Source organism: Arvicanthis niloticus, chromosome 12 (assembly GCF_011762505.2).
Source record: "Arvicanthis niloticus isolate mArvNil1 chromosome 12, mArvNil1.pat.X, whole genome shotgun sequence".
NCBI lineage: Eukaryota > Metazoa > Chordata > Mammalia > Rodentia > Muridae > Arvicanthis > Arvicanthis niloticus.
The window spans coordinates 30,847,487-30,874,586 of NC_047669.1; the positions used below are offsets into that span (position 1 = coordinate 30,847,487).

Sequence of the window (27,100 nt, forward strand, 5' to 3'; positions counted from 1 at the left end):
AAAAATCTTAAAAAAAAAACCCACCATAATGTAACACACAACATTGCTTATCATCTATTTTTAACATTATTTATAATGAATATTGCTCATATTTATTTACACCATAGAATTTCAAACCACTCCCAAATATGGGCTTTGGAACCATCCATGGGAACTAGAGCAGTAGGCCTTAATGGCGGGGCTCATCATCACCCAATACGATTCTGTATTGCTTTAAACATTTTACATCAGTGTAAGATTTTTAGGGGAAGACAATTCTACTACCAAACTATTAGAAAACAACAGATTTCTTACCAGGTTATAGTGCAGTCACTATAATTTCCTATTTTCTGCTGTCTTGCTACATAATCCAGTTTGTAACCCAAATCAAGGAAATCCACTTGATCCAGTCTCTGAGTGCTAAGGTTACATGTGTGAAACCAACCCAGGCTTATGTCCTATTTTCAGGACTACAAAAGATACTGGGTATGTGTGTGTGTGTGTGTGTGTGTGTGTGTGTGTGTGAACACACACATGCATGCACGACAAATCCCTGGGAACACAGGACATCACCTTTTCTATTTATTAGCACCTAAGTTAGCCAATATGCATTTCTTAGGTTACTAAGGTATGTAAGATTTTGCATATTTGATGGTCATCTGTGTCAGTGAGTCTTTCCCTGAAGTCTACAAGTTTTCCAAGCATGACTTAAAAACTATCCTGTGCTTCTTCCATGTGCCCAGTTCCTAGAAGCTTTGATTCCAATATGTATTGCTCATAGAATACAGAACACCATTTCCTTGTCTCTATTCTTCATTATGACCTTGGATCTTCCTTTATGAAAACACAGACCTCATTCTTGGGTTCTCTTTTTCTATCACTGCATTACAAACATACCCCTATCTATAGCTATCTCAACTTTCCTTTCCGGTTCATAATACAGATTTTAAAAATTCAAGTGGATTCTTTTACTTAAACACTTGATTCTATCTCTCCTTTTCATCCCTGAACAGGGTAAGATTTTGCAAGATGCTAAGGTAGTAACTTTGAACATGGAAGATGTGGACATGAGCCAAAGAGTGAGGCAACCACTAAAAGTTGGAAAAAGAAAAGGAAAATCTTCTTTAAAGGCATCAGAAGGAAATGGCCCATTAAACAGCCAATTTTAGTTCAGTAACATTGACCTGGGGCTGGGGAGATGTTTCAGAGGGTAAAGTACTTGGTGCAAATATAAGAACTGAGTTCAGGTCCTCATTCCCCTACTGGTTGGGATGGAGAAAGGATGCCTCTGGGGACTGATCAAACACTTGAGTTCCAGGATTAGTGGGAGAACCTGACTCAAAAGCAAAGGAGAACAGTGGTAGCCACTACCCTTAGCCTCCAACATGCATGCACCATATATAAAAAAATAATGTCTTTCACAAATCCAGAAACTGTGTTGATTTCTGTTAAGTCTGTGGTAATTTGTTACAGCCCAAATAGGAAACTAATGTCCAGGCCATTTGGTAGTGTATTAAAGAGACATCTAAGTCGTTATCAAGTGAGGATAGTTGTTTAGGAAGAATTATCAAAGATAGTGGTCCCAGAGCGGATTGAGGAAGTGAGATTGTTTCAAGGAGATGGTTCAGATGAAAGAGTAATTATCTGCAAGGAAGGAACAGGACAAAAAGCGTTTCAGTAGGGCAAGATTACTTGCATTAAATAAAGTCTAGTTAAGAGTAGAAATTTGTGTAGCAGGCACAATTCTAAGAAGTCTTTACTCACAAGCATACTGAGGTACGAAGAAATTAACTTTTTGGAATCACATGGCTAGTACATGGTAATCCGCAGACATAATGAAGTAACTAATGCCCAACTGCTCCTCTCCGAATTGTGAAAGGAACCTTACGAACATAAATAAGCAAGAAGGTATCAACGGGCTTAGAATGAACAACCATCAGTTATCATAGATAGGAACCAGTACAGCTTGGAGTATTTTGTCCGAGAAAGTGACGGTGATACTGGGTTTCTTTGTAATTATTATAGTTGGGCTATATCCAAGCTATGTAGACTTCCTTGACTACTCAAAAGAAATCGTTACTAATTACATGACGAATGCCACATTTGATATGATCCGAGTTCTTCTTTTCAAAATATCCGAGTAAGAGTTAAAGACTGGGCCTCACTCGGACTCATCTGTAAAATACACAGCTTCGAAGTTGTTCCAAACTTGTAGGTGCCTCAGAATGCTCTGCAAAGAACTTAAAAGTTACCCATTTCTCCTTTCCCAGAGGTTCTAGCCGGCCGTGGCTCCGCCCCAAGGCTCGGGCCGCGCCCCTCCGCCCCGCCCCTCATTCCCTCCCTTCCTCCCTCTCCCGCCTAGGCCGCTCAGCTCGCTCTCGCCCTGCTCGGCCTTCCCAGTCTCTCCCGCGCCGCTCAAGATGGCCGCTGCGGTGCGGCCGGGCGCGGAGCCGTGGAACCGCGTGAGGATCCCCCAGGCGGGGAACTGCAGCACACTGACGGTGCAGGACCCCACCGCCACCCTGGGTGAGTGAGGCCGGCGACGAGCTTCAGCGTGTCTCCTGGAGCCGGCGGGCCGGCTCACGTGGGATGGGGCGGGACTTCCTGAGCGCGGGGCATGCCGGGAAGGGGCGCTCCAGGCGGAAGGCCGGGCCTGGGTAGTGTGGCGTGAGGATTGCTGGGAAGCTCCTGCGTTCCTGCGGGCTTTAGCTGGAACGTGAAAGCACGGCTAGTCCCGGCCTGGCGTGTGTAGCCCCTAACCCCCAGACGCCCCCTGGATCCTGTGGATCGGGGCTGTCACCCAAGTAGCCTGCACCGGGGCCTCGGATCTCCGGCTTGTCTCTAAAATTTGGAGCTCGTTTTCCCCTTACCGGGCGAGGGCGTTACTCTGGTCTCTCGGTTCTTCTTAAGGGGGGAAAAAAATCCGGTTTTAGCAATTTGTTTAGAAAACAAGGACTTGTAAAGAGATGTCGGGGGTGGCAGGTCCGTGGGGTCTGTGTTGTGAATTTTAATTTATTTTGTATTAGTATATATGATGTGGAGGTGTTACCATATTCATGGGATCAGGCGATTTGATTTACCAGCTCCCAAATCACCGGCGGGTTCTCGTTTGGAACGTTCTTCCCATGATCCTTTAGAAAAGCCTATTGGGTGGGTGGGACGAAAAGATGGGCCCATGCATATGGCCAAGCCGAAATGAAATATAAGAGGTTGATTCTCAGTAGAAGGCGAGAACCAACTTCTGCAAGTAATATGTTCTACATCTCCCACTGGACTCAATGCTGTGCTACAACCCTCTCAGTCACCCCAAAACGTAATAAAATATTTAAACCTAAATATTATAATGAGGTGGAGGTCTTTCGAATTGTGAGGTAATACCTGGGTACCTTAGTTTTTAATGTGGCAAGAGCAACCATCCTACAGCTTGAAGGATGTTTAACCACAAGGGACATTCAGACCAGAAGACACAGCTACCAATATACGCTGTAGGTTTCATGGTTATATCTAACTTTTTGTTGTTTTTGAACCTGCTTTTGGTCCTGTGATTGTCAGCTAAGATTTTTGTTATTTCTAAAACAGGTTTTATCCCACTCAAAAATTGGAATTAAAAAATAGTACCAGCTTCTAGGCCATATTGAGGGAATAAAAAGGTCGAAATCATGAAGCATTTGTAACAGTGCCTGGCTTGACAGTTAAATGACTCTAGTTGTCATTAAATAGACACATTTGGTAATTGTTAAGTACAACTTAGCAAGTCATCTCACCCCTCTTCCCATCTCTTTTTCCTACGCAGTTAAAAGTTCTTTGGAATTCCTCTCTAGTCACAATTTTAAAAACAATACTTTGGGAAACTCAACAACTCCTCATCACCCAGGTAGCCAATTTAGTTTCTCCAGATAGGAGGAACAGAGATTTTCACTTAGAATGTTTGTGTTTCCTTTCCGAGCCACCAGATGGCACATGACACCTGCTTCACAGCTGCTCATGTTAGGATTGGCTTCCTAAATGACTAGGAAACATTTGTATACCCATTCAGTTACATAATACAATTTCCAGTGGCCCTGGTGGTTTCTCTTTTCTGAATGTAGTTTCCCACTGATATCCATGGGGGATTGGTTCTAGGAATCCTTCCGTATGAAGAAATGTGTACATGCTCAAGTCTGTATAATATGGTAGATAGTATTTGCAGTAGGACGTACACACATCTTTCTGTAGACATTAACACTATCTCTACATTGCTTATGAAATCCTATACAATGGTAACTGCTGTTGAAATACATTACAGATGGAATTTTGGGGGACAATGTTCAGTTTGAGGTTGGTTGAGTACATAACTGGTGCTCACAGGTAGAGGGCTGAATGTATTATATATTCTTATCAAAAAGTGGAGAGATGGCTCAGTGGTTAAGAGCACTGACTGCTCTTCCAGAGGTTCCGAGTTCACTTCCCAGCAACCACATGGTCGCTCACAACCATCTGAAATGGGACAGGATGCCCTCTTCTGGTGTGTCTGAAGAGAGCTGCAGTGTACTCATAAATAAATCTTAAAAAAAAAAAAAAAAAAAAAAAAAAAAATTGTATCCAAATACAGTTCCTTTGCCTTTGAAGGCTCTAATTGTATGCATTCTGTCTTGCTCACCTACAGAGCCAAATGAAGGGTTTAGAGAGAGATGGAACGTGGCCAAGCTTTTTAAATATTTGGGGTGTAAGTGTACACCAAATGATTAAAGTAAAAGTGATATAAAGACAGACACACGTTGATGTTTAACAAATGTTCCCTTACTGATTACCTGCCCTCATTTTCCAATGTCTTTCTTAGAGTCCTTCATTTTTATAGTTGAGGCTGGTTTGTGTTTTGATTCGTTAAAGCAAGTAAGGCAGATGTTTTCATGTTTCTTACATGGTGTAGTAAATGTAGGAATGCATACCAAGTCTCGTTTTAACTGTCTCTGCTTTAGATGTCTGCATTGCAGCTGCCATTAAAGGGTGCCACCTCGTCACACAGTCACTCAAGAGCCAGACCTTGGATGCGGAAGTTGATGTGTTATGCTCAGTTCTCTACAGCAATCACAACAGACTGGGCCACCACAAGCCCCATTTGGCCCTCAGACAGGTGAGCGCCCCGATCCACAGGTGGCCTGCTACCAATAAGCACGAGGCTCATACTGTTTTGTAACACTTACTGTTTTGTAACTTATGGGAAGGTCACATATTATTTTGATTCTTAAGCCATTACATTTTAGCTTTTTCAGTCTTTGATTTTTCTAAAATCATTTCAAAAAGTAACATATAATCAAACATATTTCAAAGCTGGGTATGGTGGTTTACACCTTTAATCCCAGCACCTGGAGACAGAGGCAGGTGGATCTCTGTGAGTTTGCGACCAGCCTGGTCTGTGTAGTGAGTTCCAGGACAGCCAAGGCTATGTAAAGAAACCTTGTCTCAAAACAAGCAAGCAAGCAAGCAAACAAACAAAAAATGTATTTAGATTCTTTCCAGTTTAGTTTTCTCTATGTATAGTCTAACAGTGCCTTTGCCTAGTTCAAAAGTAAACTAATTTAAACTCTAAAATCTTAAAAAAGAAAACAGTTGTGGTTTAGGGTTGTGGTTTACTTCTTTGGAGTCATAATCTAATCAGCAGTGTGTTGGTGTAAGTGGGTTTATGGTAAGTTGTGGTGTAAAATGGTTTCATGTACTTTTTAGAGATTAAGAAAATACTGTGCCGGGCAGTGGTGGCACACACCTTTAATCCCAGCACTTGGGAGGCAGAGGCAGGCAGATAGATTTCTGAGTTCAAGGCCAGCCTGGTCTACAGAGTGAGTTCCAGGACAGCCAGGGCTACACAGAGAAACCCTGTCTTGAAAAACAAAACAAAACAACCAAACAAAAAAAAATAGTGTGACTTTTGGCTCCTGGGCTCTAACATGGCGGGGGACTGCTGGAGCTGGGTTCTGCATGTACCACTCATGTAGTCACTTTAGTAACAGTGCAAGTACTTTTAAAAGCTCAGTGTGCTGGGCACTGTGTGACAGAGCCATCTTTCCAGTATTTACTTATTTCTCACAAAGTTCTCTGTTGACAGTGCGGTGGATATACGGCTATGAAAAAGACACAGTTTCTCACTATACAGAGTTAACTCTTTCTGGTTAGCTATGCTCCCAGTGCTTAAGGTCTTGGGGATCAAGATTCCCTTATCAAAGATCATGATCTTTCCCTACATTTTTTTCTAGGGCAGCTTTTACCCAGGGTTTGGAATCCAAGACCAAGCGTGTTTACTGACTGACATTAATGCTGACATTCTTTCCCTTCCTCCCCTCCTCCCCAAATCATATTTCACTGACTATTTTCAAGTGCATTACTGTCTTGGACTGTCAATAACTATCTTAAAAGATGGTGTCAAGACTTTAAAAAAGCCAGCTCCAGTGAATTTAAGGATTAAGCTATGCTAAGTAGAACCCATGTGTCTGATTTGGTTTTTATTAGTGTATACATAGCCCTAACAAGATAAGAGTGCTGGCCAGTATCAGTGCCCGTCATCCTTTGACATGGGGTACCGTCCAGGGAATGCCCTTTGTGGGTGTTCCTGACAACTCGAGAATTCATACAGCATTTTGTATCTACATGGGCTTTTTCTCCTGTCCCCTCGCAAGAACCTACTAACCCCTGTTCTAATAACTGGATTATATTCATGAACAAAGCAGACAAGTTTAATTCTCCATGGGGAATTTATAGTATAGTTTGGAGAAAAGGGCAGTCAGTCAGCCAGTCAGTCAGCCAGTCAGTCAGCCAGTCAGTAACTGGTATACCAACTGGTAAGAAGTGCTATAAGGAAAAAGCAGAGAAGGGGAGACTGCAGTGTTAAATAAAGCATATCCATTTTAGCATTTAGTTAAGAACTTGATATGTTATCTGTCTTCATTACTAGAAATTGGAGTGTATCATATGCCATGTTATCACCTAGCATATCTTGCACATAGTAGGTGTTCAGTATAGTTATTCTGTGACTGAGTCACTTTCTTCATTTCTGGTGCTTATAGACTGTTGAAACTGAGTTAAGAATTTGCTTTCCTGTTTTAGTAGACTCACTGCTGTAAATATGTTCCCTCAACAATTATAATGTTGAGACTTACATTCATTTTGGTCACTTTACAGCATCAAGTACACTTGGCACGTAGTAATTTTCTTGGATTGGGAACTTTGTTGGGTTGGTGAAATTCCGTATTTGTAAGCAGAAGCAAATATTTTGGGATTTGGGTTTCCTTGGCCTTAAATGGGAAGGCCTTTTATGGCAAATTTCCATATCATGAAATGCTTTGCTTTCTTTGCATTCTTGGTTGTCTCAGTGACGATATATATATATATATATATACACACACACACACACACACACACACACACACACACACACACACACTAATTTGAGCTGCTCTTCCCCCTTCAGGTAGAACAGTGCTTAAAGCGTTTGAAACACATGAATTTGGAGGGCTCAATTGAAGACCTGTCACAGTTGTTGTCTGCCAAGTAGGTGGTCCATTGCTCTGTCGAGAACACCCTTTGGTACTCTCTGGTTGGTGTTGAGGTATAATCAACTATGCCAAGATGTTTGTGTTGTGTGTTAAAGAGGGGAACCTGTTGACTGATGGGGGGACTGGTGGGACACTGAAATGGGACTCGCAGTAGGTTGCAGTGAAACAACAGTGGAGTGCTACTGGGCGTAACTACCTCAGTCTGAATGTTGCTGCAGAAATGCTGTGTTTAGAAAATGACCATCATGTCCTTTGCTGTGTATGTCAGTGCAACTCAGCCTGGAGCTACTGAAAACAGAGTCGTCCCCAGCCAGCCGGTGGTGGAGGTGGCCCTGATGAAGGTTTTGGGAGGCTGCAAGCTGTTATTGCGTTTGCTGGACTGCTGCTGCAAAGCATTTCTGTATCCTTGACTACGGGAACGCCTTCTCTTGAGTGGAAGCTGTTTGGGTCTGTTGGGCTTCTGTTCAAATGCTGTGGGAGACAGCTGTAACCTGTGGGGATTCTCAGAGCTTTGCCTTTGGCTCCTCTTCCAGCAACTGCTGGCATGGCTGGTGCCAGGGACTCCGTGTCTCTACCTAGCATGTATACTAAGAGCTTGACCTTTAGAAATTCTTACTCTCAGAGACCAAGTGTAATAATAGGAGCTCTAGTAGAATGGATAATTTTGCTTTCAGTGTAATGTGACTTTATTGCCATGCTAGGGCTTTAATATCTTCAAAGCTTTCTTGGAAATTCTTTCTTTCATAATTGTAAGTTACAAATGTTAAATTTCCTTGGTTTTGTTTTTCCACCTTAAACTGATTCTTCAGATTGACTGTGAAGCACTTAGGGCTCCAGGAGTTCATTATTCTGAACCTTGTGATAGTTGGGCTGGTGAGCAGGTTATGGTACGTTCACATTTCTGCATTTGTGGCTCATTTTTCCCTGGCCCAAGTTTCTTGTTAGTGTTCACACAGTTTCCTTCCACTCCGCTGCTCTGGGGTCGGAAGGTACAGGCTTCCCTTTCTTCCCATGACAGTTGATTTGCACATTGTTAGCTGGGTAGTTGTGTCAGGGCTTTTCTTCTGAAATCTTCACCTTGACACTGAGTAGTTCAGAAAGTGATTCTCTAGGACCTAAGAACTATAATTAATAATAGAAAATACTACTACTACTAAATAATAATAATAGTAATGGTGGCAGTAGTAATATTGCAGTGGGCTTTTGAAAAAGCTGCTGTTCCTGGGCTGGCCGTGTCTTGGTTCTTTCTGACAACTGGTTGTTAATTTTAATAGAAACTAGAAATACAATTTGACCTTCCTTGTATGCTCTAGACTTCTCTTGACACATTGCTGCTTTTGAGCCATATTTGGTTGATAGAAATAATACTTGTAATATTTATAAACTTAAAAAAAAGGCATTTCCTTGTGTGTGTTTGAGCATAAAGTGGTTTGATGGATAACTAGGAACAGAATTGGATCATTAGTTCTGATTTGACTGTAGCAAAACTGTCAAAACAACAGAAACCAACCCAGAAGATTCTTCCTACCATCAAATATAAACCTTGCTTTGATGTCTTAACCCAGATATCTTATTTGTATTTTTAATCATCTTTTTTGCTCTGCTTATTCTTTTTAATTAATAAATAAAATATATTTTTTTAAACATTTGTTACCAAAATTTGCCCTTTCTCCTCTCCCCCTTTCCACCTGCCCCCCCACCCACTCCTCATAAAAGGGCAGGCCTCTCATGGATGTCAACCAGCCCTGGCATATCAAGTTGCAGTAAGACTAGGTACCTGCTCTCCTGTTAAGGCTGGACCAGGCAACCCAGTAGGAGGAAAGGGTCCCAACAGCAGGCAACAGAGTCAGAGACAGTCCCTGCTTCCACTGTTAAGTCTCAAACTGTATTATATGTGCAGAGGGCCTAGGTTAGTCCCATGTAGGCTCTTGGTGGGCAATTCAGTCTCTGTGAGCCCCTGTGAGCCCAGGTTAATTGATTCTGTAGGTTTTCATGTGGTATCCTTGACCCCTCTGGCTCCTACTGGTCTTCTACATCTGTTTCCATTAGTTTATTCTGCTTATTCCTAATCAGAAGTAATAGCATTTGCATGCTTCTGTCTCTTTCTAGGGTTCTCCATAAAGAACTTTTGAAAAGGCTGATTTCCTTATATGAGCCATTGCTTGGATTGCATCAGGAGATCTCCAGGATTCAGCCCATGCCTTACTTCAAAGATTTTGTTTTTCCTTCTGACATCACTGACTTTCTAGGCCCCTCTTACCTTGAAGTCTTTAAGGGAAAGACACCTGCAGCTTTTGCTACTAAAGGAGTAACTAAGTTGCTAAATAAACTGTTTTTAATGCGAGAGCAACTACCAAAGACCAGCGAAGACACCTCAGATAGACTTTCCAAACCATCTGAACAAATGAAAAGCAATCCACAGAGCTGTGTGGACCTGGGACAGCCAGTGAAAGCATGTAAGAGGACCAAGAAAGGTGAGCTGCGTAGATAAGCACAGACTTTTTCTTATTTCCTTTAAATTATGTTTATCTATTTCTCTCTGTTCTTTCTTACATACTTGTAAAGTAAGCCTTTGAAAGCATGATCCAGTCATGCGTTGTATAGGAAGAAATCAGAACCTCACACTGATTAAGTTAAGGGTGTGAGTGTGACCCGTTCTCACAGGTCTGCTTCCTGTTCCTTCCTGGTGCTTTGCTTTATTCTCTTCATTTCTTTTGTAGTAACTTGGCAGGAAATGTCACATAGTTAAGAATTTGTTGGAGGTTTCAAAGTAATATGGCTGAGATTTTCTGTCTTTTGTTTTTTTTTAATTCCACAGAAAAGCCATTGGGATTTGACGTGCGGGCTTTCTGCACAAGACTTCCAAACAAAGCTACTCAGGTCTGTCTGGTTTAACCTCATAGCTTTTCACTTCTGTCAAGTTTAGAGGAAGCTCTTCACTAAGGAGGGAGGTGGAGTTTGCTCTAATAGGCTTGACTGCACTGTTCGTTCTCGGTGTGTGCTGCTGAAGGAAGAAGCTGACTTTAGTGGTCCTAGTTACTCCAGTTAGTGGAATGTATTCACAAGTGCTTTAGTAGGCATTTCTCAGGAATCTCCACCTAGCCTTATGGCCCACCCTCAGTATGGATGGTAAGCAGTTTAAGAGCATGGGCTTTGTACTTGCTGGAATGTTGGCCCACTTTTTTTGTTTTGTTTTTCGAGACAGGGATTCTCTGTATAGCCCTGGCTGTCCTGGAACTCACTCTGTAGACCAGGCTGTCCTCGAACTCAGAAATCTGCCTGCCTCTGCCTCCCAAATGCTGGGATTAAAGGCATGCACCACCACTGCCCAGCTGTTGGCCCCACTGTGTATTAGCTGTGTGTTCCCTGACCTCTCTATACCTCCCTTCTCCATGCCATGCACCTCCTAAGTTTGGGCTAGTATGTGTTAGGTGGAGTCTCGTGTGTGGTAAGCATTTAACTGACGGCAGTCGTAACAGTCATCAGTTTTGTCTTCCTCCTCATTGGTCATGAGGCATTAGACCTTTCAGGGGTTCAAACTTTAACATGATACCTTTTATTAGTATCAGAAAATGGTCCTGGACTTCATGACTAAGAACATCAGTGTCACCTGTCACCTAGTAACTGCTTGACTTTTATTACCATTGTCTGGGTTCCGTCATGGGTTATTTCTCCCATTTTATTTAGGAACTCTTATTTCTGAGAACCCACAGTTCTTTATTGAACTTTTTAACATAGATGGCAGTTTGCATTTTTATCTTGCCCAATTCATGAGTTCAGGAGGAGGAAAAAAATAATAGCAGATCCTTCAAGCACCTGACAGTATTTTAAATGCTTTATATGGATTAACCCATAATCCTCAGAAAAGGTCTGTGGGAGAAATTTGTGTTACTGCTTTCATATCTCAAGGGGTTGGGGGGAACTGAGGGATAGAAAGTCTCCAGAGTTACCCAGGTTACATAGTGAAGTGATAAGTTTCAGGTTTGAATGCAGGCTGTGTGATTCCTTATTACAGCAGTCCCCAGGACAATCTTTCAGTTCTGGTCTCAACAACTGTGGTGTCTATGGGCCTTCTGCAGAGTTGGTCTGTAGGGGAGCTGGGCTGAATCCTCCTTATTCAAGAGTAATTACTCCCATATTGTTAGTAATTGGCATTCATATACTCACCTTGTTTTTAGAGCAACTTATTGATCATAAAATAATACTGGAGTCTTTAATTTCATAATTATTTCTTTAGGTTCCTGTTGGGTTTGAGAATATTTATTTACTTATTTGGTAGGGTCTCACTATATTAGTCCCTGGCTAGCCTGGAACTCACCATGCTAGACCAGCAGGCTCACCTCATAGAGACCCATTTGCCTCTGCTTCCTGAGTGTTGGGGATAAAAGTATATGCCACCATAAATTTGGAAAGAAAGTAAGCTTTCAATGGAGGATAGGTAGACATGGTAGGTGGTATAGTTTCATAAAGTAGAACCAGATAGTAAACTGGACTTGCTGTAGAAAAGACTGAAGAAGTAAACATGCTTGCTTAAAAGTGGTGCCAGGTAGGAGTGCTGCACACTTATCATCACTGTTCACTGACGGACTGCCAGGCCTCTCATGCTGGGCACTTTCTATGGTTGCAGTAACATTTATGACCCATCTTGAGGATTGTTCCTGGGGGTGATGGAAGTAAGTGAAAAACAAATGTAGTCCAAGTCAGGTCTACTGGCATAGCCTTGTGATGTCTGCTACTCAGTAGTCTGAGGCAGGAGGATGGCAAGTTCAAAGCCTCTCTGAACTAGACTGAGTTTAAATCAACCTGGATAACTTGTTGAGGCCCAGTCTCAGAATTAAAACAAAACAAAAACAAAAAAACAAAACCCAAAACTTTTAAAGGGCTGGGGATATAGGCTAAATGCCAAGTATTTATAAGGTCCTAAGTTCAGTCTTCAGTAAAGAAAATAAAGTCAAAAATAAAAATGACCTCCCTGATAAGCAAACAAGAAAACAAGACAGTTGCATGATGTCCCCCTTATCATTAGACCTTGACTACTATTTAATCAGTTCTAGTGTGTGTGTGAAGGAAGGTGTGTTACATATTTGTGTTATAGTATTTATCTTTGGTTTCCTGTGTACACTTCATTAAAAGGCAGATAGGACTTGCCTTTGTAGAAGGATAAAAAGAGGCAATGTTAGAATGGATGAAAAGGAAAGGTTGAGGGATTAAAAGTGTCCTTAAAAAATTATTTTAATTTTTTTAATGGATCAGCTTTTCAAAACTCTTCCTTTATTTACAAGTCACTACTATTTTCCATATCTTTTTTCTCACCTTTTTACACTTCAGGAGTCTAACCAGAAGTTTAAACATTCTCAATCCAAACTGAAGACAACGAAACTTTCCTCTCAGAAACTGAGAACTCATTGGGCTAACAATATTGTGCAAAGAATTCGAATGACCAGGACGTTCACCCAGCTTTCTGAAGAAATCAAAATGGCAATTGTGTGGTCCCGGAACAAGAAGCTCAAGGCTCAGGCCACCTATCTGGGCAACAAACTTCTTAAGAGCAATAGGCTTAGACATGTGGAATCTCAAGGTTGTAGGTAATTACATTAGAAAAATTCCTTTCCCTTTTCAGTAAGAAAGTGTACGCATATGCATTACCTCCTTTGTTTAAAAGCTAACAGCCCTTGGGGTGCTAGAACAAGACCTCCTCAAAGTACAGTTTTATGTGTTGCTAAGGTTATCTGGGCAGTTGTATCAGAAGAAAGTGAACTGACAGTTGTCTGGACTTGATTACACCATGTCATTCCCACTGGTTCATTTCAGAAAGCATTAAGATTACCTGTGGTATTCAAAGCCGGGGGCAACAGCATAGGGCAGCCTTGGTCCTCAGGGGTTCCTGATCTTGTGGGAGGTGGCCTTCTGTGCTTCTGAGACAGCAGCAGCACAGCTGGCTGAGGGGTTAAGAGAAGTGAGGTAGTGATAAGGTTCTGATTGCAGGCTTGAGGGGGGTGTGGAACAACTCACAGGGCACCTCACAGGAGTCAGTTGTCTTTGCTAAGTAACTCTTCATTTTATTCCTTCCCTCTGTTCATTTCCTGCTATGACCTGAGCTTAGCCAGAGGCGGATCCTGACACACCACAGAGCTTTTTATTTGGGGTATTTTGCCATTTCCACTCTTGTTTACCTAGGAACAGGTTGCCAGCATGAGGGGAAGGCTATGGTTCTTAAGTGTGAGCAAGGTCACACCATTTGTGACCTTGTTAGGCAGTTACTTTGAGGCAAAATGGAGGCACATCTGCCTGCATCCTGAATCAGAGAGGGAATCAGGCTCTGAAAAAAATACTCTTAGGTTGAAACTTATTTCCTTATGTTTATGTAGTAAATTATGACTTGTAGTAAATTGTGTACTTTTCTGTTGGAAATTGGTGGAGACAGTTCAAAGTGCTTGAGAACTTTTTAGTCTCATAATAAGTTGAGATTTTTCTTGTTTGTCCTTTAGTTTGTCGAAGAAGCTTCAGTGCATGAAAACTTCTCTTTGCAACTGCCTTCTCAGAGGCTCTAGTATCAGTTCTTCAAAGCATCCTCCCAGACAAAGAAGATCAAAGTATAAAGTTTTATCAAGACCAAGGAAACCGCAGAGACAGTTACAGTCAACTGGTTTAAAGGAAACCCAGCAGGTCCCTGAAGGGACTCTGAAGAATACTAGGGACAGCAGTGCTACGAGGAGATGCTCTGGGACAGTTCAGAGGCCAGATGTCTGTCCTAATGGAAAGCAGGTCTTGAGAAAACTTGCAAAGCCTGACCTAAAAACAAAGAAGATGGGGATCCATGGGAATCTTACAGGGGGCAGTGGAAATGAATCTAGCTTTTGGGTGAAGAGACAGATGCACACACACAGTGCGCCAGACACTGCTAAAGAGGCAGATGACATTGATGATATTTTTGCTTTGATGGGAGTTTAGATGTACTTATGTGAAACGTCTGAACAGTTAACAAGCTGGTCCAGTGTTCTGCTACTTTAAGGGGTATTGCTGAGATCTGGAAACACTGCTTAGGCTGAGAGCTGCTTCTGTGCAGTATTCCACAGGAGTGCATTCAGTTCAATAAACATTCACGGCAGTGTTGGGTAAGTTAATCAGATGGTATTTGCCTTTGACTATGCAAGGTGTTAAATATGAACAGTCTGAGGAATACGTCCTTCATGGCTGAAACAAGTAGGTTTGTGAATATTAGATGATTTTATGATCTACTGTGGAGTTAAAATCTGAATAATTTCACAAAAAATAGTATGTATCTAAAGGTAAACACAACAAAGAGAAGCACCATAAAGGGTTATTTGGCCTCACTGACCACATTCCCTTTTTAAGGTTTTTACATTTTGTGCGAGGGTATGTACATACATGTGGATATCAGAAGTAACTTGTGAGAGTTGGCTTTGTCCTTCCACCTATGGGTCCCAGGGGTGCTGTCCCAGTTAGGGTTTTACTGCTGTGAACAGACACCATGACAAGGTAACTTTTATAAGGACAACATTTAATTGGGGCTGGCTTACAGGTTCAGAGGGTCAGTCTATTATCATCAAGGCAGGAGCATGGCAGCATCCAGGCAGGCATGGTACAGGAGGGGCTGAGAGCTCTACATCTTCATCTGAAGGCTGCCAGCAGACTACTGGCTTCCAGGCGGCTAGGTTGAGGGTCTTAAAGCCCATACCCACAGTGACACACCTACTTCAAGAGGGCCACACTTTAACAGTGCCAATTCCTGGGCCAAGCATATTCAAGCCACCACAGGTGAAATTCAGTTTGTCAGGTTTAGCATCATATGTTTACCCATGGGCTGAGTCATCTCACCTGCCCAGGTCTTCCTTTTGAATAACAAATGTGAGTGTATGCTATATTATTTTTAATCTCCATTTTGTCACTGCAACTGCTAAGGGCTTTTGAAAAGGCTTTTGGTGTTTTCCTATTTATTCCAATGAAACACTGAAAAAAAGTAGCTAAGTGTATGCCAGGAATAAGGCCAATCATCAATTTGAAACCAGGTATCAATGCCATCACCTGATTATCTGTACATACCTATATAGCTGACTGCTCCTGGAAATGACAGTCATGAGGTACAATGATCTGCTCTACCCATGAGAAAAGGTAATGTAGTCATGCGACATCTGCTTGGCCCTGCAGGCCAGAAAGGGGCAGGAGGTTAGGGTAAGCTTAGGAGAAAACACTGAGTCCTCCCCTTGCCCTCTGTAGTGACCAGCTGTCCAGTGACAGCATAGGCCTGCAAGCCTGAAACCTTAGAGACAACTGGACACTTGCTTCAAAGGCCCGAGGGTGGGAGTGGTAGGGTGTGAATCTGGACTTTGCACTCACTTCAGCCAGGACACAGCTGCTTTCAGCTCTAAAACTGACCACACTCATAAGGTTCAAGAAAGCTACAAGTTTGAATATTTCTGATTTTGGGAGTCTTGGACTTGGAGCATTCTTCTATTAAAGTCTGAAAACAACCCTAACTTGTATCAAATTCTGTAATCTGAACCACTTCCAGTTCCTAGCTTTGCAGATAAGGGCTGAAAGGAGCATTAGGTGTTCCAGTTCTAAGTGCAGTGTATAAAAATTTGTGACCTTTCAAATCCTCTTGACACTGCTGTGTTGACCCCCTGTTGAGTAGCACTGGACCTTGCCTTCTGCTCTGGGGACCTGTCCTGGCTTCTAGGCTTTTAGGACGAGTGATCTGTGTGTATAGTGTATGTATACATATATGAGCCTATGAATCTCTGGGTGCTTGGGCTTGTACAACTGGGAAGAGGTGTGTACCTGCCTCATCCTCTGGTTTCTGGGAATGGAACCCAGTGCCTCGTATACGCCAGACATCGCTTTACTACTGAACTACATTCTCTTGCACTGGAGGTCCACATCTTCAGAATGCTCAGAAAGTCTGTGTGGTGGCCCTGCCTGCTGGGCAGTCCTTCCACTCCGCTGCCCCTTTTTCTGATCATCTCATGTTTGTCACTGTGGGAAGTGTTGACAGAAGGATGGCTTTGAATGTAATTATTTTGACATCTATGTTTTGCTTTGTGAAAAAAAAAATTTAAAACTTTTTCTGCTTAGTTAGGGTAAAATAGATTAATTCTATCAACTGTAGACCAATGGAAACATTTACAATTGGGTTTTTAAAAAGCCACAAAGTTGTGTAGCCTTACCACAGCTATACCCTCTAACAGCAGTCTCACTTTGAAATGCTAAGAAACTTCATGAAGAGTTGATGTCTTTATAAGATTTGCTCCTGAGAGCTGCAGGCCAAAGCCAGTCTTCGAATTCGGAATCTCTAGCACAATGATTCTAAACCATCACACTGACTTGTGAATGAATTTCTTCACTTAAATCTAGTTCCTGTTTATTTTTGCTACTTCTTTCAAGGTGGGGTGTCTTCTCTGATCAAAGCCTGTGAGTTTTGCTGTGTTCTGTGGTTGGTCTGGGTTTGTAAACATGCAGTTGTATCAGTATAACTTGTTAGCTTTCACAGCTAAGGTGCCGATAGCCACTATGGAGGTGAGGAAACATCAAATGGTTTTCCCCAGGACACTAGAAGTAGAACCTGAACTCTGGACTCTGATGATCAATCCCGTGTTCTACTCTCATGATTGGTGTTTGCATGGTGTGGCAAGTTTTGATTTTTTTTCATATTCACATAAAAACTGGAAGAGTTATAAGCATACACACAGCCATTTACTTTCTACTTACATATGCATGCTTTACAGAAGGCACTAGTTCATATTTACAGCATTAAAGACAGTAGACATTTATAAAAGAAAAACTCAATTTATCCAACCTCTACACAGAAGCAGGGTCTCAGTTCATGGATTTGTCTATGCTCTTGGACTTGTCAGTTAAAACAGAAAAGGCAGCTAGCATCTGTCCTAATGAACAATATGATTTAATTAATTATTTGTAACCCTTACCCCCAACACATTTGTTCTTGCTTCAGGGTAATACAGGTTTTAAAGCTGAATCTCCTTCAAGTTGAGATGCACAATATTTAAAACAATATTGGCATTCTTCTAGGTGTTTAACTCCAGTTGACATGAGGAACTTTGAAACGTCATCTACTCTGGGCGCATTTACTTAAGACTTCCTGTTATATCTGCTATAAAGCATTTCAACAGATGGACTCCAGAATAGGTTATTGCACTGTGAAAAGAAAAGAAAACTTGATTTTCTCCCTTACCTCAGAGGTTACAACTGATCTCAAGTCAAGTAATACAAAGCACAAAGTTTCGCTTTCTCATACAAACTCTTACGATCTCCTGTAGGAGGGCAATGCTTTCAGTCTGTTACTGCCTTCTCTTTTGTCAGTGTTGTGCATATTCTACACCATGTGACTCATTTCTTTCAGGATCCTAAGTATTGTATCACATCTTCCTTTCAGATGAAAGTATGCCTGGAGATAATTAGTGTGGTCTTTGTGATAAAAGTTCAACCACCTTGAAATACTGTTAGGTTAAAAAGAAATTGTTACATGCTGTGACTTGTTGTATGTGTCTGTTTCTGTCCACATAGAAATGGACCACCGAGGTTTCTCAGGCGTGAATACACCCTGGCTTATGAGAATGAAGTCTGCTCTGGAGTGTGCCAGTTCTGTTAGCAAGTGTGGCTCTGTAGATTTTCTGGTCAAGACTACCTTGCTGAAAACAGTCTTATGATGCCTTTTATGACTGAACTAAGCAGATACAACCTAGAGGAAAGATACAAGTTTGATGGTTCATACACTAACTGGTACTCTGTACTCATAATGCAATGGTTCTGTTAACTCATACAGTTTTGTCCCCAGAGTCAGTTCTCATCTGTTTGCAAATTTACTCACAAAAAATACAGAAGCAACTCGACTGTGCCTTATTTACTTTCCCCATTATCATCTGTAAAATATACCAATCATAATATTAATCTGTATGGAGACTTCACAGTTATACCTTTTATCTGTTGGGCCAGAGTCTGCATGGAAATTATCACTTAGTTATTATCTGTAGGTCAAAGTCAAACCTTTCCAGACTAAGCTTCTCTATGAGTATATTCTTATAAATGACTGGTGGGTTATAATTCTTTTAGGAGAACAGGCTTCCATGTCTCAATTCATAGATTCTGGTGTTAGGTGACCTTCTCTGGGTCCTTGGCCACATCTGATAAATATGTATGGCAGCAGTAATTCCAGGGACACGTATAAAAAGGCAAATGCCCTTAAAAAAATACCAGGAATCCAATAATGTAGACCTTAAGCCTAATCCTGCCACTTCTGACTGACAAGAAATTCTGTATTTAAAGTGTGTATCAACCACAATACATGACCCTTCTAGGACATTTCCCTGTGAGAAAATGAAACAAGTTGCTTTAAAACATGTAGCCTCTTTAACAGAAGCCCATAGATGTTACACAAAACCATGACTAAGGCCCACGCTCTTTCCACATCACATGCCTCTCTATAACTCCGTTTCTCACTTGTAACCGTCTAGGAGAAACTGGCATGTTTACTATGAAGATCAATGAAGCACGCTGTACGTTTAACAACGCCTCCCCCATTACTGTGTCCACACAGACAGAGCTCTAGTTGTCAAGGCACACTGGCATGTGTATGTCTTTGGTGGATGGTTTGTGAGCACAGCAGTGTTAGGCCACCGTGTCATCAGTCCCCTTTTGGGAACTTCATAATTCCACCGTTGTAGCTCCCAAAATTACTAACTTTCCCTGGTCACATCATGCTGTTAATTCAAGCAAAGCTTATAGAACTAAAATTAACGTTTCAACATTCCTATGTATTAACTATGATTGGCTAGTTTAACTCTGTGTACCTTATATACCTGCTTTATTTCATACTAAACAGTTAAAATAAATGGCTGTCTTCTCCAACAATGCTGAGGGCTCTGGGAGGAATCAGGACTTTACTTCCACTCCAGGATTCCCAATGCACTTGTAGGATAAAGGCAAAGGAACAGGACAGACCTGAATGGAGGTGACCCTGGAGAAGACTGGTTTGTAGGATTAAGGAGGAGGGATCCTGAAAGCACATTCATAATCTCAGTTTCAACAGATCTAGACTGATTTGACTAAAACGGCTGCTAAGGGGACAGTTTCACCTACAACAGGGACTTGGTCTCTGTTTTTCTCACAAATTACCATGGTGCCTTCCACAAACAAGTCAAAGCAAGAAAACTTGAGATTGATTCTCCAGCTGTCTCAGCACTCAGTACTTACTAGTAGTGCCCAAGATTCACAACAGAAGGATAAACCCAAGTTTGTCATGAAACCACATCAGACTCCCCAAATTTACCAGCTCAGAAAATACCGTCTGTCTAGCTTAATTCAAATTCGAAACATTTTCTCCTTATAAAAGCCTATATTAAATTTTAAATAAATTATTATTATTATTTTGAAGGAGAGGGTCCTACTGTGTAGTCAAGGCTGCTCTTGAACTCAGCTCTACAGTTTCGAAGGAAAATTTTTCCTGTAAGTTTTCAGGCAAACTTTGATCTATTATGACAAGATTGAGCTGTTTACCATAAAGAGAAGTAGTTTTCTTTGAAATTCAGGAGATGGGCTTGTTTGCGGGCCTGATGACCTGAGTTGAGTCTCAGATCCCACAAGGTGACAGGAGAGAACTGACTCCAAAAAGGCGCTGTCCTCCACAGGCACAGCAGGTCATGCGTGTGCCTGCAGACACAATTAATAGATATGGAAGTCAGAACCGGTTTGAAAGGTAAAGTTTTTATTTCTGCCATGGTGTAGGGTTGAGCTAGGTTGAAGCAGAGAGTGAAGTACCTATATGGAAGAGCCCGCTTGAAGAAGAGAGCAGAATAAAGTACTAGCAGACTACTGAAAACTCACAGTGGAACAGTTGTCCTGTGGTACCTCATTCAGGAGCACTGATTGCACAGCAGAGCCTTTTAGTTATGTTATTACATATTTTCCACAATGTTATTAGAGTGGTCTGACTCTCACCTTATAGGAAACAGCTGAGGAAAACAGCCTTGTGTCTGCGTGTTAACGAACTTCTGAATCTGGAGCACTTGTTTTAAAAGATACCCCTTGGAAGATTTGTCAATTTTTGTTAATATCATCTAGAGGAAAATAAGTATTAGAAATAAAATTTAACAGTATAGTCTTACACATTTTAACTATACTCTTTCAGTTTGGTTGAGTTGCTTCAAGTACATTTTTAAAATTTCTGTTTGCTCTTTCATCTATAAAATAAAAAGCCATAAATAATTTGATGAAATGAGCTAATATATGTTGCATATAAAGTGTCCACTGTGTGCCCACTACTTAATAATGCAGTTACTACACTTGACCATGTCTTGGACTTAATCTAAAGACCAGTGAGAACCACGGAGCAACACTGATAACTGATCTCAGCTGTTTCATGTGATTACAATGTATCTTATAGTCTATGACATTTAAATCAATATAATTTGGCTGAGTCACATAAAGCTGCTAATATGAAACAATCTTGGAACCAAAAAGTTCAATTTTACATGTAATACTCTAAAGGAAAAATGAGAAATTGGGTTATTTGCTGGGTATATGTACTACAGTTGTATTTTCAGTAAATCCAGAATGTTATTTATCCAACCACAGAGTAGTAGCAGAAGGTCAAAGCATGAGTAATTACAAGTCAAGGAAAAAGTGAGACTGCAATCTATCAGGTTTTCCTAGGGAGTATCAAACACACACACACACACACACACATACACACACGCACACGGACTTGAGAATGGTGGTAGTGGTGCCCCACACATGCCCAGCAATTGTTATATCACTCCCCTATAACTCTACTAGGCTAAACTATACAGTCATCCTTTGGACTGTTTTCCCCCTTCTTGTGTACTTGGGTGACCTGGGTGACCGATGATCTCTCATTTCCTTTTCCAAAGAAGATAATATTCCCTTCAGTTTAACTTCTGCTAAAACTGAAGGGAATACATGATTTCACAAAATGATGTGTACGATACTAAGTCAGGAATACTATGACTTCATAGCCAGCTTGATAAATGTTCAGTCATTTTTATACCAATCCCTTGATGCATCACAACAGTGTCCCTAACACTTCACAGGACTCCTGCAAATCCCAGGAATTTCATATTTTGAGAAACTGACAAATGTGGCTGACAAGGTGCATGGCTCTGTTCACATGAAACTTTTCTGCTTCAGTTTAGTGGTTTCTGACATTTTTTGAAAAATAAATTATAGTAATTGGGTTCCTCACTTTTCACAAAAAGGAACCTTAAGTCTTAGTTTATCTGGAAGTATTACAAAGCAAAATTTATGTGGTTACTAACCTATCAACCTGCATTTTAGTGTGGCTCAATTTTATCCTAGTTGGGGAGGAAAAAAAAATAGTGAGATATCCCTAAAGTAAAATTTTAAAGGTAATTTTTGAATTTTATTTTTATTTAATGTGCATTGGTATTTTGCTTGCATGAATGTCTGTGTGAGAGTGTCCGGATGCCTGAAACTGGAGTTATAAGCTTTCATATGGTGCTGGGAATTGAACTAGGGTTCCCTGGAAGAACAGCTACTGCACTTAACTACTAAGCTATCTTTCCAGCCCAGATTTCTTTTTTCTTTTATTTAAGAATATAAAAATTCTACTGTGTGTGCTGTGCTGGAATCTTCTACACTCTTTGAACCTTTTTGTTTTGCAAAATTTCTGCTGCAGAAATTTTGGTTGCATGGGCTGCTGTTCAGAGCTAATAGGACAAATGTTTGTATTGCCATAAAAACATCATGGATGTAAAGGCATCAAAGAACCCTAAATGAACAGCTTAAAAAACTGTGACTGTAGCTTTAAAAGCTCAGGTTGTAGGGATGGCTCTGGCGTGCATAAGAGCACATGCTCTGGGCTGGAGAGATGGCTCAGTGGTTTAAGAGCACTGGCTGCCCTTCCAGAGGTCCTGAGTTCAATTCCCAGCAACCACATGGTGGCTCACAACCACCTCATATAAAATCTGATGCCCCCCTCTGGTATGCAGGTGTATACAAATATACATTGAATAAATAAAACTTAAAAAAAAAAATAAGCACATTCTCCTTCATAGAATCTGAGTAGTTCAGTTTTCATCACACCCCATGGGTGGCTCACAACCTCCTCTAACTCCAGCTTCAGAGGAATCTGTTGCCTCTTTTGGCCTTCAAAGATATCCCCATACAGGAGGCATACACATATACACATGTACACACACACACTCCATACATTTAAAAGCTTAAAACTGAAAGAAGAAAAAATGAAAGTGTCACAGAACTTCTGTGTGTGTGTGTGATGTATGCTTGTGTGTATAAGTGTGTGCATGTGTGTGTACACGTGCACTTGTGTCAGCCTGTGGAGGCCAGAGGAGGACACGTGTCTATTCTATCACTTGCCTTTTTCCTTTGCGCCTGGGCCTCTCACTGAACCTGGAGCTAAGTTGGTAGCCAGCAAGCCGAGTAGTCTTCTTGTCTCTGACCTCTATAGCACCATGGTTATGGGCATGTACGTGGTCACACAGTTCTTTATCCGGGTGCTAAGGATTAGAGCTTACATCCTCATGCTTGTATAGCAAGCATTCTTACCCATGGACGCATCTCCCCTGCCACTCCTTTACCTTCTGAGGAAATACCTGCTCATTACTAACAAGTATATTTGCATATTCAAATGTACTCCAAACTGCGATTTCTAACTGCCACCATGAGTCTAACGAAGCACTTACCACATAAGGCAATGCAAATTCTTCACACATTTCTATGGCAATATTGTCTAAGTTGGTAATTCCGACAGCACTATCCACTAATAAAAATGTTCTCTTCAAACTGTAAGAACAGAAAGAACGTTAATGGCAATATAGGATATACTCATTCATCTGTCTCTCACTCTAGGAGCTTCATCCTGGAGTCTAACAGGACTCACTGCAGCTTACTGGACTTCAAAAACTAAGTTTCAAATACCAGTTTACTTCAATAAGAACATATTAAGCTGACTGAGACTTGACACAGATATAAATGAGATCCCCTCCTGTAAGACCTTAAAGTCTAATGGAAAAAGGAGACAAAAATCAAATTATTATCATTTTTTAAAAAAGATTTATTTTATTTATGAGTACACTGTAGCTGTCTTCAGACATACCAGAAGGGGGCATCAGATCCCATTACAGATGGCTCTGAGCCACCATGTGGTTGCTGGGAATTGAACTCAGGACCTCTGGAAGAACAGTCAGCGCTCCTAACCGCTGAGCCACATCTCCAGTCCAAATTATTGTAATTTTAAATATTAGTTTAATTTTGCATCATTTATATGTAAAGCTGTAAGAAATAAAATGCTTATATATAGATACACGCATATATATGTTTATATATACATATTTTTTTTTTCAAATTTGTGATCCTGAGTTCAAATCCAGAGCCTTTTAACAAGTTAGGCAAATGGTCTATTACTGAGCTACATCCTTAGTACTTTCTTTATGATTACTTTTTTACATTTCAGAAGCCTAACATTATTTTCCTCTAGACTGTGTGATTCTTGAAACATATTATTGCTTGGTTACATATGGAGACCAAAGAATATACATAACATTCTCAGAGTCTGTGATGACTGCGTAGACAGAGTTTACTGAATTTTATTTAAATCAATTAGCTAACAATTTTCATTTTCAAAATTAGCCAGCCAAGAGCTTGGTTTAAAAAAGAAATGGATGAACTAGCTGTTAAATACTCTCTATAGTTTCAGCTTGATAAAATAAATAAAGTTAAGACTTCCCTGAGGTAGGCAGAAGGTAAACAGGCAGTGTATACCCTGGTTCTCAATATTGTAGAGTTATATAAGGATAAAGTGCACCTACAAGTAAGTAGTATCTGAAGTATCTGTCATGTATAGAATCCCCTTGATTTTAAAAAGTGCTTTGGGGCTAAATGTATAACAACTTTAAGAAAAAAAATGTCCTTACTTATTTCGTTCTTTTAGATAAGCCTCTACCATGTCAACAAAGTCTTCAGGTGCTCTATAGCCATACCCTGGCATGTCCACCAATGTAAAATGTTTTCCAACTTTGAAAAAATTCATTTTCTTTGTGTGCCCCTGATAAAACAAATGAAAAAAAAAAGCTGACTTAAAAATATATCCTTTATTTCATGCCTAGAAATGTTCACCAGCATAAGTATTCAATCAACAAATACTTATTAAAAGTTGAAGTATATATTCTGAACTACTGTGGATACAAAGAGAAAAAAGGTGGAGAGAAGTGGCCACCAATAATTAAATCATAATGAAATCTTTTCAATTTTCAAAAAAAATAGGCTTAGCTTAAAAACTTTACATATTAGAAATACATGGACAAAATATTTTAGGACCTTTCCTGTTTTGCCGTCTATGAATATCACCCAGATTTCGGCTGTGTTTGCCGTTAGCCAACTCTCTGATGAACAATATATACAGAGGAATGACTTACAGTGCTGATCAAACATTCATCCTATCACAGATTCTTCTAACACCCAGATCTGAACGAAGTCTGACATTCATCATCTGCAGACCAGTGTTTTCAAAAACCAAGATGTTTTGCATGTCCAGTTTAGTATCCTCATAATTTTTAAAAGAATGTACAACCCCACTACTACAACAATGAAATTAAAATTGATGCAAAGATAATATGGCTACTTGCAATTTTGCATTCATGAAACACTTAGGAATCAGAAAAGGGAAGATAAACTAAAGTCAATTGTTTGAAAAGATACTATCAAAGGAGATGACTTTTTATAAATGATGACTAAGTTCTTGGTTAGCGTGTCTATCTGTTAGAAAGTGTTTTTAGAATTGTGTATTTGAGAATGAAAAGAATACACCTTCTCTACCATTCTCTTATACAAAAATGAAATTCATCCTATCTAGAATTCACCGTTTAGCTGGCTTATGTGGTAAGGAAGAAGAGGGGTGGAATGGAATCGCTAGTGATGAAGCCAGAGGCTCTACCACATCAAGCGGGGAGCAAAAAGCTAGCTTCAGAAAGGGCTTAAACTTTCATGGGATGAACCAGTGAGAATCACAGCTGGGGGAAGTGCTTTGTCTACACTCAGGTAAGTGGGGCCAGAGGTGAGTTTTGAGAAAGGGTTCTTTTAGGTACCAGTTGACTGCATCATTGAAAAGGAAGCTGCAGGAAGGAGAAGATAGCAGAAGGCCAGTAGAACAGTGTTATCTGTGAAGAAAGGCACAGTGTGGCCTTGGGTAAAAAGTACTCACATCTGGAATATACACAAAAATGTATGAGTGTAGGAACAGAGAAAATATACAAGATTATAGCAGACAAAGCAACTTAAACCCCCTTTGTCCTACAACCACTGTAGAACTAGACACTCATTATTATAGACAGAAGCAGAAAATAGCAATAAAATACTTAACTTAGCAACTAAGAAAAAATTTAGACAAAGGATGTTATCCTTTAGATATTGGCAAGACTATTAAAATCAATTCAGCTATACTCCTTTTTTTTTTTTCAGAAAATACACGGGCACTAATGACATCTTACCTTTTTAAAAAATCTTTTCTCTAGGAACTTAGCGATTATGATCTCCTGCACCTGCTAATACCTAGGTCTCATTTTATAAATTCAAGAGATATCCAGCATACCGGTTTTTTTGAGATCCTGACTTCTACATCAGGGGCCAGAGAAAATAAGGCTTTTATTAAAGAGGATTTTCCAACATTGCTTCGGCCTATGAAACACACCTAGAGGGAGGAAAGGAGAATGGAGTACTTAGTATTCTCGAAACTGAATAGTGGTTTATTTATTAAATGTACTTTCGGGGTTGGAAAGATGGCGCAATGGTTAGGTGCACTTGCTGCCAGAGGATTGGAGTTCAAGTTCCAGCCTACATGGCTGCTCACAACTGCCTGAAACTCCTGTTCCAGCGTGCTCTGACGTTCTCTTCTGGTCTCTGAAGGCATCAGACAAGCATGTGGTGCACAGAGATACAGGCAGGCAAAACACACATAAACTTAAATAAAAATAAAAAAGCACGGGCTGCTCTTCCAGAACCCCAGAGTTCGAGTCCCAGCACCCACGCTGCGGCTCACTGCGGTCCTCAACGGGCACCGCACACAAGTGGTGCATCCACACTGAGTGTTTTTTTTTTTCTTTTTTCTTTTTAAAAGCTTTCTCGTTGGGTGACAGGAAATGAGCACAGGCGGACTCATGCTCTCGCACGACAGTAGACAGGGCGGCCAACCTCACCTCCGGCTGCTGCAAACTCGGGGCGTGGTCTAGGCGGACCGCGGAGCTGAGGTACTCGATGCGGTTCCGGGCTGTGGCCGCGAAGATGCTCTCCGCCCTCCCAATGTCCTCAAAGCTCGGGTCGAAGAGTTTCCGTTCGATAAGGCCAGCCCTGGAGTCCGCGACGAGGTACTGCTCCAGTTCCCGCAGCGGGTACACTACCTTCGTTAGCTGTTTCTGTGGCAGCCTTAGCACGTCAGCGAAGGCAGGGGACGTGCTGTAAATCCGGGGCCAAGGTCCCAGTGCTGGCGCTATCTCAAGGAACCTTCCCATTCTATGCCTCAACTTAGCAGCTGCCATTTTTCTCTCCCAGAATCCTCGCGACTGGAT

General features: G+C 41.0%; 2 protein-coding genes and 1 long non-coding RNA gene across 12 annotated transcripts; 1 reads left to right on the top strand and 2 right to left on the bottom strand.

The window, feature by feature from the left end:
• Positions 1 to 55: 55 nt before the first annotated feature.
• On the bottom strand, positions 56 to 2,325 carry LOC143444059 (uncharacterized). Its single transcript, XR_013113587.1, has 2 exons — positions 1,744 to 2,325; positions 56 to 1,623 (listed from the first exon to the last, which is right to left on the bottom strand). It is a non-coding gene; the product is annotated as an uncharacterized LOC143444059 (long non-coding RNA).
• Positions 2,322 to 19,394, top strand: Rmp64 (ribonuclease MRP subunit p64). Of its 8 annotated transcripts, none has more exons than XM_034515105.2 (9): positions 2,322 to 2,505; positions 4,938 to 5,092; positions 7,421 to 7,500; positions 7,774 to 7,905; positions 8,315 to 8,392; positions 9,615 to 9,979; positions 10,324 to 10,385; positions 12,834 to 13,090; positions 13,994 to 19,394. In XM_034515105.2, the coding sequence occupies exons 1-9, from the start codon at positions 2,400 to 2,402 to the stop codon at positions 14,454 to 14,456; spliced, it is 1,698 nt and encodes a 565-aa protein (XP_034370996.1). In that variant the 5' UTR covers positions 2,322 to 2,399; the 3' UTR covers positions 14,457 to 19,394. The 8 variants fall into 8 exon arrangements, with proteins under 8 accessions (XP_034370996.1, XP_034370999.1, XP_076799103.1 ...); XM_034515108.2 differs by lacking the exon at positions 2,322 to 2,505 and adding an exon at positions 2,612 to 3,464; XM_076942987.1 differs by lacking the exon at positions 2,322 to 2,505 and adding an exon at positions 2,618 to 2,961.
• Positions 17,304 to 27,100, bottom strand: Gtpbp8 (GTP binding protein 8). Of its 3 annotated transcripts, XM_076942989.1 has the most exons (7): positions 26,732 to 27,100; positions 26,128 to 26,226; positions 24,455 to 24,585; positions 23,225 to 23,324; positions 20,481 to 20,599; positions 20,040 to 20,192; positions 17,304 to 17,681 (listed from the first exon to the last, which is right to left on the bottom strand). In XM_076942989.1, the coding sequence occupies exons 1-7, from the start codon at positions 27,068 to 27,070 to the stop codon at positions 17,612 to 17,614; spliced, it is 1,011 nt and encodes a 336-aa protein (XP_076799104.1). In that variant the 5' UTR covers positions 27,071 to 27,100; the 3' UTR covers positions 17,304 to 17,611. The 3 variants fall into 3 exon arrangements, with proteins under 3 accessions (XP_076799104.1, XP_034371001.1, XP_034371002.1); XM_034515110.2 differs by lacking the exon at positions 20,040 to 20,192 and having other exon boundaries at positions 26,732 to 27,098; XM_034515111.2 differs by lacking the exons at positions 20,040 to 20,192; positions 20,481 to 20,599 and having other exon boundaries at positions 26,732 to 27,099.